At 36.8% G+C, this 17437-nt stretch overlaps 1 protein-coding gene across 1 annotated transcript in view; it reads left to right on the forward strand.

Annotated features, from left to right (window-relative positions):
- Positions 1–17437, forward strand: part of LOC124540688 (ryanodine receptor) — a 154455-nt gene that overhangs the window by 91654 nt on the left and 45364 nt on the right. The window contains exons 45-65 of the mRNA XM_047118358.1: positions 84–221; positions 1242–1394; positions 1711–1826; positions 2373–2547; positions 5043–5146; positions 5694–5827; positions 6926–7015; positions 7286–7410; positions 7691–7873; positions 7996–8043; positions 8701–8818; positions 9768–9982; positions 10208–10355; positions 11016–11210; positions 11926–12057; positions 12410–12539; positions 13344–13492; positions 14174–14322; positions 15113–15275; positions 16647–16839; positions 17255–17332. Coding sequence (XP_046974314.1) covers positions 84–221; positions 1242–1394; positions 1711–1826; positions 2373–2547; positions 5043–5146; positions 5694–5827; positions 6926–7015; positions 7286–7410; positions 7691–7873; positions 7996–8043; positions 8701–8818; positions 9768–9982; positions 10208–10355; positions 11016–11210; positions 11926–12057; positions 12410–12539; positions 13344–13492; positions 14174–14322; positions 15113–15275; positions 16647–16839; positions 17255–17332 — 2936 coding nt within the window. The remainder of the gene's footprint in view (positions 1–83; positions 222–1241; positions 1395–1710; positions 1827–2372; positions 2548–5042; positions 5147–5693; positions 5828–6925; positions 7016–7285; positions 7411–7690; positions 7874–7995; positions 8044–8700; positions 8819–9767; positions 9983–10207; positions 10356–11015; positions 11211–11925; positions 12058–12409; positions 12540–13343; positions 13493–14173; positions 14323–15112; positions 15276–16646; positions 16840–17254; positions 17333–17437) is intronic.

Genomic DNA, 17437 nt, shown 5'->3' on the forward strand with positions numbered 1-17437 from the left:
TATTAGGTGGTAAAAATATTCTAATATTTATAAGAATATTGTTTAAAAAACAAACGTCATTAATAACAAATTTCTTTTTTTAGGGAAGCGTGCAAAAACGAATTCGTAATACCCCTCGGACCTGAGCTGAAGGGTCTCTATGAGGACCCCGAAATGGGACACAGCTTGAGATCGCTTCAGACTGAGAGCGTGCGGCCGCAAATGAAGATGACGGACATCGCGTAAGTATGAAATAAGTACCTAGACACATATATCGTCATTTCAAAACATCTTATTAACATTGTCTTAAATTTCTACGAGAGATCGTTGGCGGTAGTTGCAAATAATATTTCTTTGTTCTTCAAATAGACAAATGCCACCTTAGTCTACCCGTGACCACGAACGCTGTAAAGTGCTCGAAACGTCGGGATGTCCAAAATAATTAATATACGCGATTACAATCCGTTATAACTAGTTTTATTTAAATCTTATTAACTATCCAGCCTCAATAGCCCCATACTCTACGGACTTGAACTCAGGTTGGGTTGTCTGAAATAGATGGCTAATTAGCCATAAGTCCGCCTGTTGTACAACACTTTTAATCAACATTTACTCTTTATATTTTATTTTACTTTTTTGTATTTTATTAATTTTGTGTTTATTTTTTTGTGTCTTTCTATATTTCTGTTTGTGGTGTACAATAAAATATTGACCTCTTGACTATTGTCGTCCACGCTTTAAATATGAATTGAATGATGATATGATTAATAATTTCAATTGTTTTCATTTTTAAGAACATTAAAAATGGTCCAAAAATGAAGCGCGCTTATAAGACTTCATTTGAAAGCGATTGTATCTCGTATGTCTCGTTTGAAAACTGTTGCAAATCCAATATAATTACTGACAGCTGCCATGACTGATATAATGTTCATAGTCGCGATCGAATTTAGGTCATTTGTGGCAGGGCTTTATGCAAGTCCACCTGGGTACCATCCACTCATCAGATATTCTACCGCCAAACGATAGTACTTGGAATTGTTGAGTTTCGGTTTAAAGGGTGAGTGAGCCAGTGTAACTACAGGGACAAGGGACATAACATCTTAGTTCCCAAGGTTAGTCGTATTGGCGATGAAAGGAATTGTTAATGTTTCTTAAAGCGCCATTGTCTATCATCGTCATTAGGTGGCCCATATGCTCCTCCGCCAACCAAAAAAAATGTAATATCTGATGATATCTATTAATGTATCTAAATATGACTACAGGGAAAGTATAACCGAAATCAGCAACCTGTACTCTCCGTACTTCCCACTGGAAGTGGTACGCGAGTTCGTGATGCAGGCTCTAGCGGAGGCCGTGGAGACCAACCAGGTCCACAACCGGGACCCCGTGGGGGGCAGCAACGAGAACTTATTCCTGTGAGTCTACAGATATTTTCTTAAAATCCAATATAACATAAGAAAAAACTAATTCTTAATTTTTTTTTTCAGCATTTTTGATTAATATAATGAAAATAATTTCATGCTAATCAATGTCAATAAAGACAATGGGGTTTCTAATATGATTCACATTTATTTATTAGTTGATATTCAAAAACCAATTAACTACCAACGATATATAAAAGTCTAGGCGTATAGTGAAAACAGAGACACGCTCTCAACTGTGTTACTAATATCTAAATTGAAAATATTTAATCAGTTGGAGGTACAATAAAAAACTTTTTGTATTTTTTAGACCACTGATTAAACTCGTGGACCGCCTTCTATTGGTGGGTATGATGAGAGATGAAGACGTGGAGAAGCTGCTTATAATGACAAATCCTGAGACTTGGGACCCCACTTTTGATAAAGGTAAGATATTGGCTAAGTTTTGATAGTTTTGTGTGATTTTCATTGTTTTTTCTTATGGGTATAGTTTGATGACGCTAATTGGTAGGCTTTCTCTATGCAAAAACTTTGTTCATTTCTGTATATTTTTTATTATATCTCTATCTTTGAAGGGGAGAGCGATTTTCTCTTTTGTGTTTGTTGTCAACTTCGATGTAAGGATACAATACAAATCAACTCAAAATATTCTCTATTCAAATAAGCTTATAAAAGCTTTTTTGAACCGTCGTGTAACATAGTTGAATTGAGTGTAAAACCATCGCTTCGATGCATCGAAATTTGAAGAAATTCACTAGTTATTCTTTTTCACAATCTTAACCACAGATAAAGTGCAATTAAATATGTATCCTATTTGGACTTCAATAAATACTAAGATCCTTTATGTAATCTTACATTGAGTGATTTGTCTTTTTTATCAACGTGTTGTTAACATTAGACTAAAAAAAAATAACTAAAATTCAAATCCTCTAAATAGACTACATTTTTCTCAAATTCCCAAACTGTCTACAGAAGGTAAAGATGAGCATCGGAAAGGTCTCCTGCACATGAAGATGGCCGAAGGCGCCAAGCTGCAAATGTGCTACTTGTTACAACATCTCAATGACATCCAGCTGAGACACAGAGTAGAATTTATCATCGCGTTCGCGCATGATTTCGTCGGTGACCTGCAAACAGATCAGCTCAGGTACATTTGAATATAAAGTCAGAGTAAGAAAGTCTTCGTCAGTTTTCGAATTCATTCCTTTATCAAGTATTAAACTCTTAGTACCTTTTGAATCTAAACATCAAATCATTGCGACGCAATATGTCATTCTCGATCGGTAAACAGATTATCGCTCATACTGAGCACGCGAAAATGGAGCTTAAGGTGACGAACCTTTTCTCACCCCGATTGTACATTCTAGAACTGTTTCAGGTTTGATCGAAGCCACTAATTTATAAATGCATTGAAGTTTTTAATTTTAATAGTTTTTAATCGTTAAACTAAATACAAATTAAATAATAATTTTGGAAAACATACAACAAACAAAAACAACAACAGCCTGTAAATTCCCACTGCTCCCCTTTGAGGAGAAGGTTTGGAACATATTCCACCACGCTGTTCCAATGCGGGTTGGTGGAATACACATGTGGCAGAATTTCTATAAAATTTGTCACATGCCGGTTTCCTCACGATGTTTTCCTTCACCGCTGAGCACGAGATGAAATATAAAGACAAATTAAGCACATTAATCAGCGGTGCTTGCGTGGGTTTGAACCCGCAATCATCAGTTAAGATGCACGCGTTCTAACCACTGGGCCATCTCGACTCAATACTTAACCTTTTGGAACACATGCAAAATAAATCGTTGATACTCGTCATACGAAAGAACTGCAATCAATAAATAAAATTTTAACAAAAAGAAAAACCGACTTCAAACAAAACACTATTTTAAAACAAATGAATATGCACGAAAAAGTAATAAAAATAATTGCGTATTCAACATATTTTTTAGAGTCTTCCTAAGTTAAATGAAATGAAAAATATTAGACTACTTAAAAGTCGATTAACGATTATATCATGTAGTTATAGTTATTGGTATATTTGGAGCCGGTGTCAGCCACAGTGCCCTTGCCCCAACAATCAAAAGAAAGAAGCGATACGAGCCCCATGATTGATCCAGTATATTATTGTGTAAAAGGTAATTTGTAAAAAACATATTTGTCAAAGTATTCTCGTATTGTTTTTTGATAGATATACTGTAGGGTTTTATTAGCTGACACCGACTCCAAATATAACAATAATTATAACTACATGATATAATCGTTAATCGACTTTTAAGTAGTCTAATATTTTTCATTTCATTTAACTTAGGAAGACTCTAAAAAATATGTTGAATACGCAATTATTTTTATTACTTTTTCGTGCATATTCATTTGTTTTAAAATAGTGTTTTGTTTGAAGTCGGTTTTTCTTTTTGTTAAAATTTTATTTATTTTTTGATTTTAAGTGAAGCTGATGTTGACTAACTAATTTTTTTTAATATGGATAGATTAAACGTTCCGTTTATATGAGTCAGAAACTACTTCGAGGACAATTTCAAAGGAAACTTGCGAATAAAGCAAAAATAGACTTTCGAAAATGCGGATTTAATACGTCACGCGGCGTAAACTACAAGGATCCCTCGAAAGAGCTGTAATCGAACTCAGCAAAAAAACTTTGAAAAAGACCAACTATATTTCGTACATCATATGACATCACATCACATACACAAAATTTGATTAAAGATAGTAAGAAATTCTGCCCCATATCGCACCCTAACTGCGAGCCGTATAGGAGTTGCATCACTACATAGTATAAAACAAAGTCGCTATCTCTGTCCCTATATCTTTAAATCTACGCAACGGATTTTGATGCGGTTTTTTTTAAAAGATAGTGTGATTCAAGGGGAAGGTTTGTGTATATAAAACATGAACAATATAGTAAAGAAACACTGATAATTTTAGAAGTTTGCGATGTGATGTCGTATATAAACAAATTCTGTAGTATATTTAGTATCAGTATTGCACCCGTGCGAAGCCGGGGTGGGTAGCTAGTTGATTATAATATTCGACTATGATAATTACATAAACATAACCACATTACGGAAGGTGACTCAAATATCCAAATAACCTATAAATAAAAGATTCGACCAAGTATCGCTAACGTGCTCCTCAGAATTGTTCCGTTCCCTTCCGTTCCGTTACTTTGTGATGGATCCTGTGCTCAGAACCTTACCAAACTTTCACCAAATTACCCTTAAAGTATATATTTTATAATAAAAAAAGAATTATCAAAATTGGTTAACGTGATTTTCAGTTATTCACCTATTTGTCGCGCATATACATAATGCAAATTTAAGACTTATGTCGTTTTCACATGGATATCATTATCGGAAAAAAAATTAAAAAAAATGGGACCCCACGGGAAGCACTACCTTTCCAACAAAAAAAAAATTATCAAAATCGGTCCACCCAGTGAAAAGTTATGAGGTAACAAACATAAAAAAAAAAAAAAAAAAAAAAAAAAAAAAAAATACAGACGAATTGATAACCTCCTCCTTTTGGAAGTCGGTTGAAAACTAATCGATTACACTAGTAAAGGCAAACATCAATTTCGTAAAAAAAAATTAATCTAACTTTTAAACCATATTATTTCAGACGTTACACGGAAATCAAACAATCGGACTTACCGAGTGCAGTCGCAGCTAAAAAGACAAAAGAGTTCCGTTGTCCGCCTCGGGAACAAATGAACGCTATCCTGAGTGAGTAACACGACAAATTCGAACAATTTTGAAGCTTCAGTTAATAATAAGCTTCGTTACGTAATGCGTTACGTTGTCAGTATATCTGGCTTCCCTTTCTCTTACGCCAGCTGTAGGTAGGCTCCTCTTCAACTAAGAGCGCTATTATTATATGTATTTATTTATAACAGACTTTTTTTTCACTTTTGTGGGGCATCTAAAGACACACATGTATGTTTGAAAATATGGAGTGATATTTCGCTGTATGTGATAGGTTTTAACATACTATACACCTTTGATGAAAAGTTATAGTGGTGTATAAAAGCAAAAAAGGAAATGTTGTAATATATTATCAGTACAACACTAAAGGATTGTTGTTAAATTTTTTATTAATGCTTTTTAAATTTTTTATTTCTGTAACTGGTAAATGATTTAAAATTGAGTGTAAATTTCTATAAAATTTGATACCTATATAAAAGGTTAGGTACAATTCTAGTACCAAAATAATTTAAATGTGAAATAAATCATGAATCGAAATATTGTCCTCTAAATGAACGTCTCACCCCAGGCTTCAAGCACCTGGAAGACGACGACCCTGAGAACTGCCCGTGTGGAGAGGAGCTGGTGTCTCGCATGAACGAGTTCCACGAGGGCCTCATGACACACGTGTCGCTGCACGCACTGCAGGAGCCCGACGGAGACGTGAGTTGCGATTTCATCAAAGGGTCACGTATAGTATGACACAAATTAGATGTAGCATCGGAAAATGCAATGGAATGAAAATAAAACCGATTACTATCGATTTAGACAACCAATAGAAATAGCTCCCGATCGCGCCATTCAACGCTATTCGTCGCTATAGATTCACGCGTCAGAGAAAGCAAGTGCATGTAAACCGACGCGTCAAATTGACGAATATATTAGGTCATATGATATTACAAGTTATTACGTTTGTGCAAAGATGATATTCGCATGAGAAATAAATATTGATAATTTGGGATAGCGTACTTAATTCGGATGTGATCGGTTTTACGAATTTTGCCGATGCGACATCTAAGTTGTGTCGTACTATACTATGACAAACTGCCACTGCTTGGCATAGTTCACGTACCATGACAACTTTTACGACGACCTTCATGGTCGAGTGGTGTGTACACCGGTTTTCTTGGGTACGCCACTCTGAGGTCCCGGGTTCGATTCCCGGCCAAGTCGTTATAGATTACCATTAGTTTTATCTGTTGACTTGGGTCTGGGTGTTTGTGGTACCGTCGTTACTTCTGATTTCCATAACACAAGTGCTTCAGTTACTTACATTGGGATCAGAGTAATGTATGTGATGTTGTCTCATATCTATTTATTATTATTATTTTATTATTATCAAGTATGGCACATAACTTATCTTCCTCTTTCATTCAAACGCCCCTCATCAAGCAACAGAGATTGAATATCAGTGATAAAGGGAGGCGAACTGACATAAAAGCTTTTTATTAATGTTTCTAAAATTGCTATATTGTTGGCGTTTTTGATGTTCAGGAGTTAAGGCACTAAAATATTGATGTCAAGTGGAGGACAAGTTTATGTCCGAATAATTGTATGCTCAACCTTTATACAACAAAATTGACGAATTAACCGTTAGTCAAATAATCTTTTATAAAACATTATATTTGGAGACAAAAAAAATCCACCTAAGCAGTACTTAGAACGTTTTTTGTAAACTGTTCATTATACCTACATTTTTCATCAAACATTTGATATCTGTGAGTTACTTGAATTGTAAATAAATAAATGTTTGTTATGTAGGAATCAACAGAGCCAGAAACAAAGACTGGAGCAATGGGAAGACTCTACAACATCATTAATACTGTTAAGGAGCTGGAAGAAGAACCCAAGGTAAGTAACGCTACTTACAACCTATGTTCTCTATACAGCTAATGGTCTTAAGACTTGGTTTAAATCCAAACTAGCTCCATTAAGCTTTCATCAACGTAAGGATACCTGCTTGAGAAATAGTCTAATGCCATACAGTAGAACATCTAAAGGTCTTATAGACAATAATACTTGCTTTTTCTATGTTAATTGTAATAAGAGCTAAAAACCAAAAACATATTGTTGTTTTTTTTTTTCATAATAATAGAATTGTTATGTTTTCAAATCGTATAGGCAATTGAAGAACCTGTTAAGAAGTCGCCAGAAGAAAAGTTCAGGAAGGTTCTAATCCAGACCATCGTGAACTGGGCCGAAGAATCTCAAATCGAAACACCAAAACTCGTCAGAGAAATGTTCAGGTAATATATTTCAAAATAGAACATATGTACATATAATGAAACTGATAGTTAGTGTCTAAACTAAAGTTTGACAGTTTATATATCTTACTTAATCAATAATAAACTTTTTACACACAGAAATTCTAAAGATTCACAAATGGTAATGATGTTATTACAATATAAAATCCAGGTTAGTTTGGACGCCCAGTGTTGGGCAAAGGCCTCCTCCATATCTTTCCATTTTTTCAGCCACTCGCTCTGCACTGCCATGTAAAAGATAATGTATTTTAAAATATTTCAGTCTCCTCGTCCGCCAATATGACGCAGTGGGAGAACTTATTCGTGCGCTAGAAAAGACTTACGTCATCAACGCTAAGACTAAAATGGACGTAGCTGAAATGTGGGTGGGACTCAGTCAGATCCGCGCCCTGCTACCCGTGCAAATGAGCCAGGAAGAAGAGGAACTCATGAGGAAAAGACTGTGGTAAGTTAAGCTTATACAAAATATAAGACGTTTTAAGCCACCATATCAATGGTAACTGTAATTATAATTAATGTCCATTGAAGATTTATTTTTCAAAATACAAAGTAAATTATTCCTTACAGGAAGTTGGTGAACAACCATACATTCTTCCAGCATCCAGATTTAATCAGGTAAAGATGTCATTAATGTATTGGTTATGATTGTCCAAACTATACAATATAATTTCAAGAGCTTATATGCAGAGTATGAAAATCTTCGTCGTTTTTCTAAATTCATTCCCCTTTCAAGTCTTAAGCTCTTAGTACCTTTTAAATCTAAACATCAAATCATTGCGACGCAATATGTCATTCTCGATCGGTAAAGCAGATTATCTCTCATATTCAGCACAGGAAAATATATCTTATGGTGACGAACCTTTTCTTACCCCGACTGTACCTCCACACGATTCTCTTACCAAACGGTAATACTTGTACACATATTTATGCTATTTGTGAAAGTTTAATATATATTTTTTTTATGGTATAGGTTGGCGGACGAGCATATGGGCCACCTGATGGTAAGTGGTCACCATCACCCATAGACAATGACGCTGTGAGAAATATTAACTATTCCTTACATCGTCACTGCGCCACTAACCTTGGGAACTAAGATGTTATGTCCCTTGTGCCTGAAGTTACACTGGCTCACTCACCCTTCAAACCGGAACACAACAATACTGACTACTGTTATTTGGCGGTAGATTAACTGATGAGTGGGTGGTACCTACCCAGACAGGCTCGCACAAAGCCCTACCACCAAGTAATATAAATACTCGTGTTATCATGTAGAGTTCTACGTGTGCACGAGAATGTGATGGCGGTTATGATGAACACACTGGGCCGGCGCGCGCAGGCGCAGTCCGACGCGCCCGCCGCCGCTCCGCCCACGCCCGACGACAAGGAGAAGGTAATATATGATGGAGAAGGTAACGACCTCCATAGTATGTACACCGGTTTTCATGGGTACGCAACTCTGAGGTCCCGGGTTCGATTCCTGGCCAAGTCGATGTTATATCATTAGTTTTCTATGTTGCCTTGGGTCTGGGTGTTTGTGGTACCGTTACTTCTGACTTTCCATAACACAAGTGCGTTAGCTACTTACATTGGGATCAGAGTAATATATGTGATGTCTAAAAAAAATAAATAAAATAAATAAAATAAAATAAATAAATAAAATAAATATATGATACCCCGACGGTTTCGTGTAAACACTTCCACAAAATTAACCCGTGGACCTGCGTGACTATCTCCCGTCCATCTGTGGTCACGCTCTTAGCTGGACAAATAGCTGTCGAGGGTGGGGAGTACCTTAAGATTACTCAAGTGATCCTTCGAGTAATGTCATATAGAATCAAGAGCATTTGAACTACTAATAGAAGTATTTTATCAATTCTGTCGAATATGTGGACGTTCAACAATTCTATATATGTTTAATATAGATATCTGGATACACTTATGTATGTATCCAATTTATTTAAGAGCTTTTTTTCTATTTTCATTCGAAATATCCTCGGGCACTTGTTTTATTTTATAAAACTTGGTAGGAAAGTTATTGTTAGATGCTAAAACTGTTTAATTTTTATACTTTTAAAAAGTCTAAAATAATGTACCTTTGTTCAAAATATTATGTTTTATTGATCGTAAATAAATTTCTGCTAATATCTAATAATGCTGGTGGCAATGGTACTGACCACGTTATTCTGGCGCGTTTTGATGGTGATGACGACATCGCTTCGTAACTCAAAATTTTGTCTTTACGTAAAAGGCTGCAAAGGATGGTAGCGGCGGTGGTGACAAAAATGCTTCGTGACGTAATTTTTTTCATATTACTATAGATGCTTTATTGTTTTTCACAGGACACATCTCACGAAATGGTGGTGGCGTGTTGCCGCTTCCTCTGCTACTTCTGTCGTACTGGCCGTCAGAACCAGAAGGCCATGTTTGATCACTTCGACTTCCTGCTCGAAAACTCCAACATTCTTCTATCGAGACCGTCTCTCAGAGGCTCTACGCCCCTCGACGTGGCTTATTCCAGTTTGATGGAGAATACGGAATTAGCGCTAGCTTTGAGGTATGAATTTGTGAAACTATTACAATTTAAATACAACTCTTAGATGTTTGCACTTAAAAATCTGGAACCCTAGATCCATGACCTTGAAAATATATATTTCAAATTGTACTATTCAATTATTCTTTTGATTATAGAAGTCAATTGATAGAAATTTAACGTAATATTGAAAAGTAACGATTCACAAATTGAAGACAATTGTAAAAGCCTACTTCAATAATATTACAGAGAACATTATTTGGAGAAAATCGCGGTATATCTGTCTCGTTGTGGACTTCAAAGCAACTCTGAGCTGGTGGAGAAAGGGTACCCCGATCTTGGATGGGACCCCGTGGAAGGTGAACGCTATCTGGATTTCCTCCGCTTTTGTGTTTGGGTAAGTTTCAATAAATTGACGAAAAATTGCATATTGTCATTTCACACATTAAAGTAAAGTAAAATTATTATAATAGTTCATTAATTTAGACTCATATTAGTAATGCATATTTTAGGATGGTCACGAGTTTAAACAACGATATTCTTCCAGATTAATTTATTAGCGCTATTTTCACATTCATTTTATCCACTATTTCATGTTTTACAATACATCCCGTATTTTATATCTAAATTTAGCTTCTCATTCTCATTTGTCGCCGCATTCTATTTCTTGACATTCTCTTTCTTACCGGCCAGTATCAGACAATCGGCCAGTATTCATCGTGAACAATTAAAATATTACATTACAACATATTCTAAAAATAGTCAATCGACATATTATTAACTAAATTATTCTAATAAATTATAGTTATACAAAAATAACTCTAACACATATAAGAATACTATAGTTTTTGTGGTATCCTCTAAGGCGGTCACTGGAAATCAGCGTTTAACTTTGGGCGTCATCGTAATCTCTTCTTAGTAAAATATTATAGATTTTCGTTGTTAAATCGATGCAGATATCATATTTTTATAATACGGTGTCCTTTTTTTAAGTATTTTTTGTAGCAGTATGTGTCAGAAATAAAATAATTTCAAAACTGACATTTTCTTTGTATAGGTTAACGGTGAAAGTGTAGAGGAAAATGCCAATCTTGTGATCCGTCTCCTTATTCGAAGACCGGAATGTTTGGGTCCAGCGTTGAGGGGTGAAGGCGAAGGTCTGCTTAAGGCCATCGTCGATGCGAACAAAATGAGTGAAAGAATTGCCGATAGGCGGAAGTTGAGGGAAATGGAGCAAGAAGGTGACGTCAGTGTAAGTATTGAATTATTTATTGGACTTAATGTTTAAAGTTGCCTAGAACCGAAATGGCCTAGTGGTTAGAACGCGTGCGTCTTAACCGATGATTGCGAGTTCAAATCCAAGCAAGCACCAATGATTGTTCATGTGCCTAATTTATGTTTATAATACATCGCGTGCTCGGCTGTGAAGGGAAATATCGTGAGGAAACATGCTTGTATCTAATTTCATAGAAATTATACCACATTTGTATTCCATCATTCTGGAATATGTTCCAAAGCTTCTCCTCAAAAGGAGAGGAGGCTTTAGCCCAAAAGTGGGAAATTTACAGGCTGTTGTCAAATTCCATGAAATTTTTATGAAGCACACTTGAACTCCAAGAAAGTACATTGGCTATTTTTTTGCCTGACACGCGACAAACAACACCCTGAAATGCGTGCAAGGGCACGGGCGACTACTAGTAGACTATGTATACTATACCGGTGGTTCCGCCCGCAGTAGGGCACGGGCGACTACTAGTAGACTATGTATACTATACCGGTGGTTCCGCCCGCAGTAGGGCACGGGCGACTACTAGTAGACTATGTATACTATACCGGTGGTTCCGCCCGCAGTAGGGCACGGGCGACTACTAGTAGACTATGTATACTATACCGGTGGTTCCGCCCGCAGTAGGGCACGGGCGACTACTAGTAGACTATGTATACTATATCGCTGGTTTTGCCCGCAGTTCAGCCACCCGCTGCCGCAGTCGGACGACGACGAGGACTACATCGACACGGGCGCCGCCATCCTAAACTTCTACTGCACGCTCGTCGACCTGCTCGGCCGGTGCGCGCCCGACGCCGGAGTCATCGCTCTTGTAATTACACTTATTACCTTTCAATAATTACAGATTTCCATGACCAAAATTTTTGGTTGCCAAGTAAATGAAGCCGAATGATAGGGTTTTGATCGACATTTCAAAGTTGTGTTAGAGTTTTCTTTGAAATTTAATAAATCGCAAATAATATAATTTTGAACTACCTTCAGATTTAAAACAGTTTTGTGGATTATAAATAGTCCTGAAGCTTGATTTTGAACGAACTTCATTAAAATTGAAATATGTAATTTTTTTTGCATATCAATGTAGCAAATGAACCAATCCTTACGTAATATAATCTCACAGCGATATAAGCAAATTAATAATTATGATTTAACGCATTTGTGAACAGGGCAAAAACGAATCGCTCAGAGCTAGAGCAATCCTGCGGTCTCTCGTTCCGTTAGAAGACTTGCAAGGAGTCCTCAGTCTCCGCTTCACACTCAACAACCCCGCTGCTGGCGAAGAGAGACCGAAATCTGGTAAGACCGAAAGCTAGCAGCTTTGACTTCCTTGCCACGAATATTCTTTACAAAATTGTCAACCCAACTATAGACAATGAACTGTCATTATAAGTATATCTTACTCTTTCTATCTTATACGATTTTATATCACACCAGCAATAAACGGGTTATTCCCTATCCCTTGGGAATTCTGAAATAAAAATAGTTTTTAGTTCTTGTTGTAACCTACTTGCGTTCTAAATTTGAAACCCCTAATAATTATAGTTACGGAGATAGAGCTACTTTGGTTCGAAAATATAACTCCAATTTATTCCCTATCCCGTTTGAATTTTGAAAAACCCTTCTTAGTACACCTCTAGGATACTTAAGGGATACTTGTGCCAAATTTTAAGTCTCTAGGTCCAGTGGTTTAGGCTGTGCGTTGTCTGTCAGTCACTCAATAACGGAACAGTTTTATATATATATATAATTTAATAGATTATAATATATATATATATATATATATATATATATATATATATATATATATATATATATATATATATATATATATATATATAGATTATTTGGACTTATTTTTTGTCTTACGTATTTCATAATGTTCAGACACTGTTAATTTATTTGATTGTGTTTTTTTTATTTAGGTACAAAAATGTTGTATATTCAAGAATGTTTCCTATTATCGCCAAAGTATACATAATATGTTTATCTAATTTTATCATGTAAGCAATTGATGACATTTAGTAATTTATTTCTCTACAAACTAAGAAAGTACGTTGACCTTTTCTCTGTATTCATTTATTAAATTTTCTCTTTTTACAGATATGCCATCTGGACTTATTCCTGGACACAAACAGAGCGTCGGCTTGTTTTTGGAACGAGTGTATGGAATTGAAACGCAAGAGTTGTTCTATCGGCTCTTGGAAGAAGCCTTCTTACCAGATCTCAGAGCCGCTACAATGTTAGATAGGGTAAGTGAAAACGATATCTTGTTACAACAACAGCCTGTAAATTCCCACTGCTGGGCTAAAGGCCTCCTCTCCCTTTGAGGAGAAGGTTTGGAACATATCCACCACGCTGTTCCAATGCGGGTTGGTGGAATACACATGTGGCAGAATTTCTATGAAATTTGTCACATGCAGGTTTCCTCACGATGTTTTCCTTCACCGCTGAGCAGGAGATGAATTATAAAGACAAATTAAGCACATGAATCAGCGGTGCTTGCGTGGGTTGGAACCCGCAATCATCGGTTAAGATGCAGGCGTTCTAACCACTGGGCCATCTCGACTCATATCTTGTTATCTGTATAAATATTATTATTATAACAGGTTTATTTAATTTCACGCCAAATTATAATAAAAAAATAAAAATAAAACTATATTGAACAATTCGGGTGCTTATGTATTTTTGTGTGGAGGGGTACAAGCCTCCTTCAAGGAATTGCTCCCTTCTCTATGACTAGCAGCAACCATCCATTCCTGGCCTGCCAGCATCGCTAGCTGGTCTGCCCAACTTGTATATGGCCGGCCTCTTGTTCTTGTACCTTTTGGACCCAACCAGTTTATCCTAAAGGTGCTTCTTATGTCCCCGTACCTATTAAGCTATCAGTACAAATATAGGATAGTAGTAATTCGTATGTTTTTTTGTTTCAGAATGACGGCTGCGAGTCCGACATGGCGTTATCCATGAACCGTTACATTGGCAACTCCATCCTACCGCTTCTCATCAAACATGCCAACTTCTATAACGAGGCGGAGAATTACGCCAGCTTGTTGGACGCCACGCTACATACAGTATACAGGTATGTACCAAGTGACATTAAGTTGGGAAGTTCTGAAAGAGCACCTGTAGAAAGATGCCATTCCAACATTAAAGTCTGCGTCAAGCTGTTTAATCTATTCGACGATAAACAAAGACGCCATCAAAGGCAACAACAACAGCCTGTAAATTTTCCACTGCAGAGTTAAGGCCTCCTCTCTCTTTGGGGAAAAGGTTCGGAACATATTCCATGATAAAGGCATGATCAAGTTATTCTTATTCCAAAAACAAGTATGATTCGATGGTTCAGTTGTTTGCTGTTTTGTCGTGAACTTATCATTGCATAGTGTAAAACAAAGCCCGTTTTCGCTGTCTTTCCCTATGTATGATTAGATCTTTAAAATTATGCATACGATTTTGATGCAATTTTTTTATTTGGCACCATGATTCGGGAGGAAGGTTTTTGTATATAATAAATAAATAAAATAGCTTTATTTATTCCACAGTACTACTTTTGATGTATATGATTAATTTTTGTTTCGTGTGGACCCCTTCAGGGTAAAAGCCTCCTCCATAGAGTCCCATTTTCCTCTATCTTTGGTAGTGGTCATCCAATCACTCCCCGCGTAGGCTACAATCTCGTCTTGCCACCGGGCGCACGCACGCATTTGTATATAATAAATGGATTAAATAGTTAAGAAACACTGATAATTTTAGAAGTTTCTAATGTGATATCTGTGGTATATTTAAAATATATTCAACCTTCATTGTTGTATCTTCCATCAAAGTTTTTAAACCGGTGAGTGATAGTATCTGATATGCCCGTGCGTCAGATTGTCCAAGAACCGCATGCTGACGAAGGGTCAACGTGAAGCCGTGTCGGACTTCCTGGTGGCGCTGACGGCCGCCATGCAGCCCTCCATGCTGCTGAAGCTGCTGCGAAAGCTCACCGTCGACGTGTCGCGTCTCTCGGAGTACACCACCGTCGCGCTGCGGGTATGCGACTATTCTATCTATACATATAATTAAATTGGAGTGTCTGTTTGTAATATTAAGATTTTTTACTCGATGCATATGTATGTATACACACGGCACAAATTCCAGACAACAACAACAACAACAGCCTGTAAATTCCCACTCCTGGGATAAAGGCCTCCTCTCCCTTTGAGGAGAAGGTTTGGAACATATTCCATCACGCTGTTCCAATGCGGGTTGGTGGAATGCACATGTGGCAGAATTTCGATGAAATCAGACACATGCAGGTTTCCTCACGATGTTTTCCTTCACCGCTGAGCACGAGATGAATTATAAAAAAAATTAAGCACCTGAATCAGCGGTTAAGCCTGGGTTTGAACCCGCAGTCATCGGTTAAAATGCACGCGTTCTAACTACTGGACCATCTCGACTCACAAATTCCAGATTAACAGTTTTTAAAATTTTTGTCTGACTGTCTGTTTGTTCCGGCTAATCTCTGTAACGGCTGGACTGATTTTGACGGGAGTTTCACTGACAGATAACTGATATAATAAGGAGTAACTTAGGCTACAATATATTTATAATTTTGTTTATTCAAACGCGTACAAAGTCGCGGGCACAGCTAGTCTATATTATATATTTGGTTGATCCAACTTGAATGGTAAATATATTACATAGGAACTTTGATTAATAGTTGTAATCTTTACATCCTTAATATTATAATAAACAAAGCATTTACAAAGTATAGAATAGTATATATTATTGACATCTCAATATCGATGACGGGGTACTCCGTAGGGTACCGCCATTGTTAGTAGGGTATCGCCGTTATCTTTTATGCCTATACTCTTATTTAAATAGTAAAAATTGAAAGAACGCAAATATTATTAAAAAGTAATACTATCATAATTTAATATGGGATTGAAAACTACGGATTTGCACGGTGTATTTCACTGTTTCTTTAATCTCACATAATAAATAATAATTTTTCACCTTTTACTTAAAATAGAAGACATCACGTCAAAAAGTAAAAAGTAACGGTCTGTAAATTTCCCACTGGTGGGCTAAGGCCTCCTCTCCCCTTTAGGAGAAGATTTTTGGAACATATTCCACCATGCAGTTCCAGTGTGGATTGGTGGTATACACATATGGCAGAATTTTTATGAAATTAAACACATGCAGATTTCCTCACGATGTTTTCCTTCACCGTCGAGCACGAGATGAATTATAAACACAAATTAGGCACATGAATATTCAGCGGTGCTTGCCTGGGTTTGAACCCGCAATCATCGATTTAAATGCACGCGTTCTAACCACTGGGCGATCTCAGGTTTTATATTAAAACAGTCGAGAAATCATATGAGCTTATTATAATAACCGTAACTTCCACAGCTACTGACGTTGCACTACGAGCGCTGCGCGAAGTACTACGGTAGCACGGGCGGCCAGGGCATCTACGGCGCCTCCTCGGACGAGGAGAAGCGCCTGACCATGATGCTGTTCTCCAACATCTTCGATTCCCTCAGCAAGATGGACTACGAGCCTGAACTCTTTGGAAAAGCGCTGCCGTGTCTCATTGCGATAGGTATAGTCCGAAACAACTTTGATCTAGCATCGGCAAATTCAAGAAATCCGATTACAGCCGCTTCATACAACTAATAGAAATAGCTCCCTATTGCGCCATTCGACACTATTCGTCGCTATAGATTCTCGCGTCAGTTCAACCCGAGATAGCAAGTGTATGTAAATTGACGTGTCAAATCGACGAATATATTATGCCATATGATATTACAAGTTATTACGTTTGTGTAAAGATCATATTCACAGAAATAGATATTGATAATTTGGGACAGTGTTCTTAATTCGGATGTGATCGGTTTTACGAGTTTTGCCGATGCTGCATGTAAGTTGTGTCATACCTATGGGAAATTAACAATGTCTATTACAAATAAATGACTTACTTAAAGGCTTTTTACGATTAAAAAATGTGTTATTTTCAGGTTGTGCTTTACCACCGGACTATTCACTATCGATGAATTACGACGATGAGTTTTATGGCAAGGAAACTCATAGCTTAGGTAATTATATCTCATATTCACTTTTTACAATAGTCGAGAGAGCACAGTTGATGAGATTGGAACACACCCATCACAATCAAAGATCACGAATTCCACGAAGATTTT

The sequence above is a fragment of the Vanessa cardui genome, chromosome 26 (genome assembly GCF_905220365.1).
Source record: "Vanessa cardui chromosome 26, ilVanCard2.1, whole genome shotgun sequence".
Taxonomy (NCBI): domain Eukaryota; kingdom Metazoa; phylum Arthropoda; class Insecta; order Lepidoptera; family Nymphalidae; genus Vanessa; species Vanessa cardui.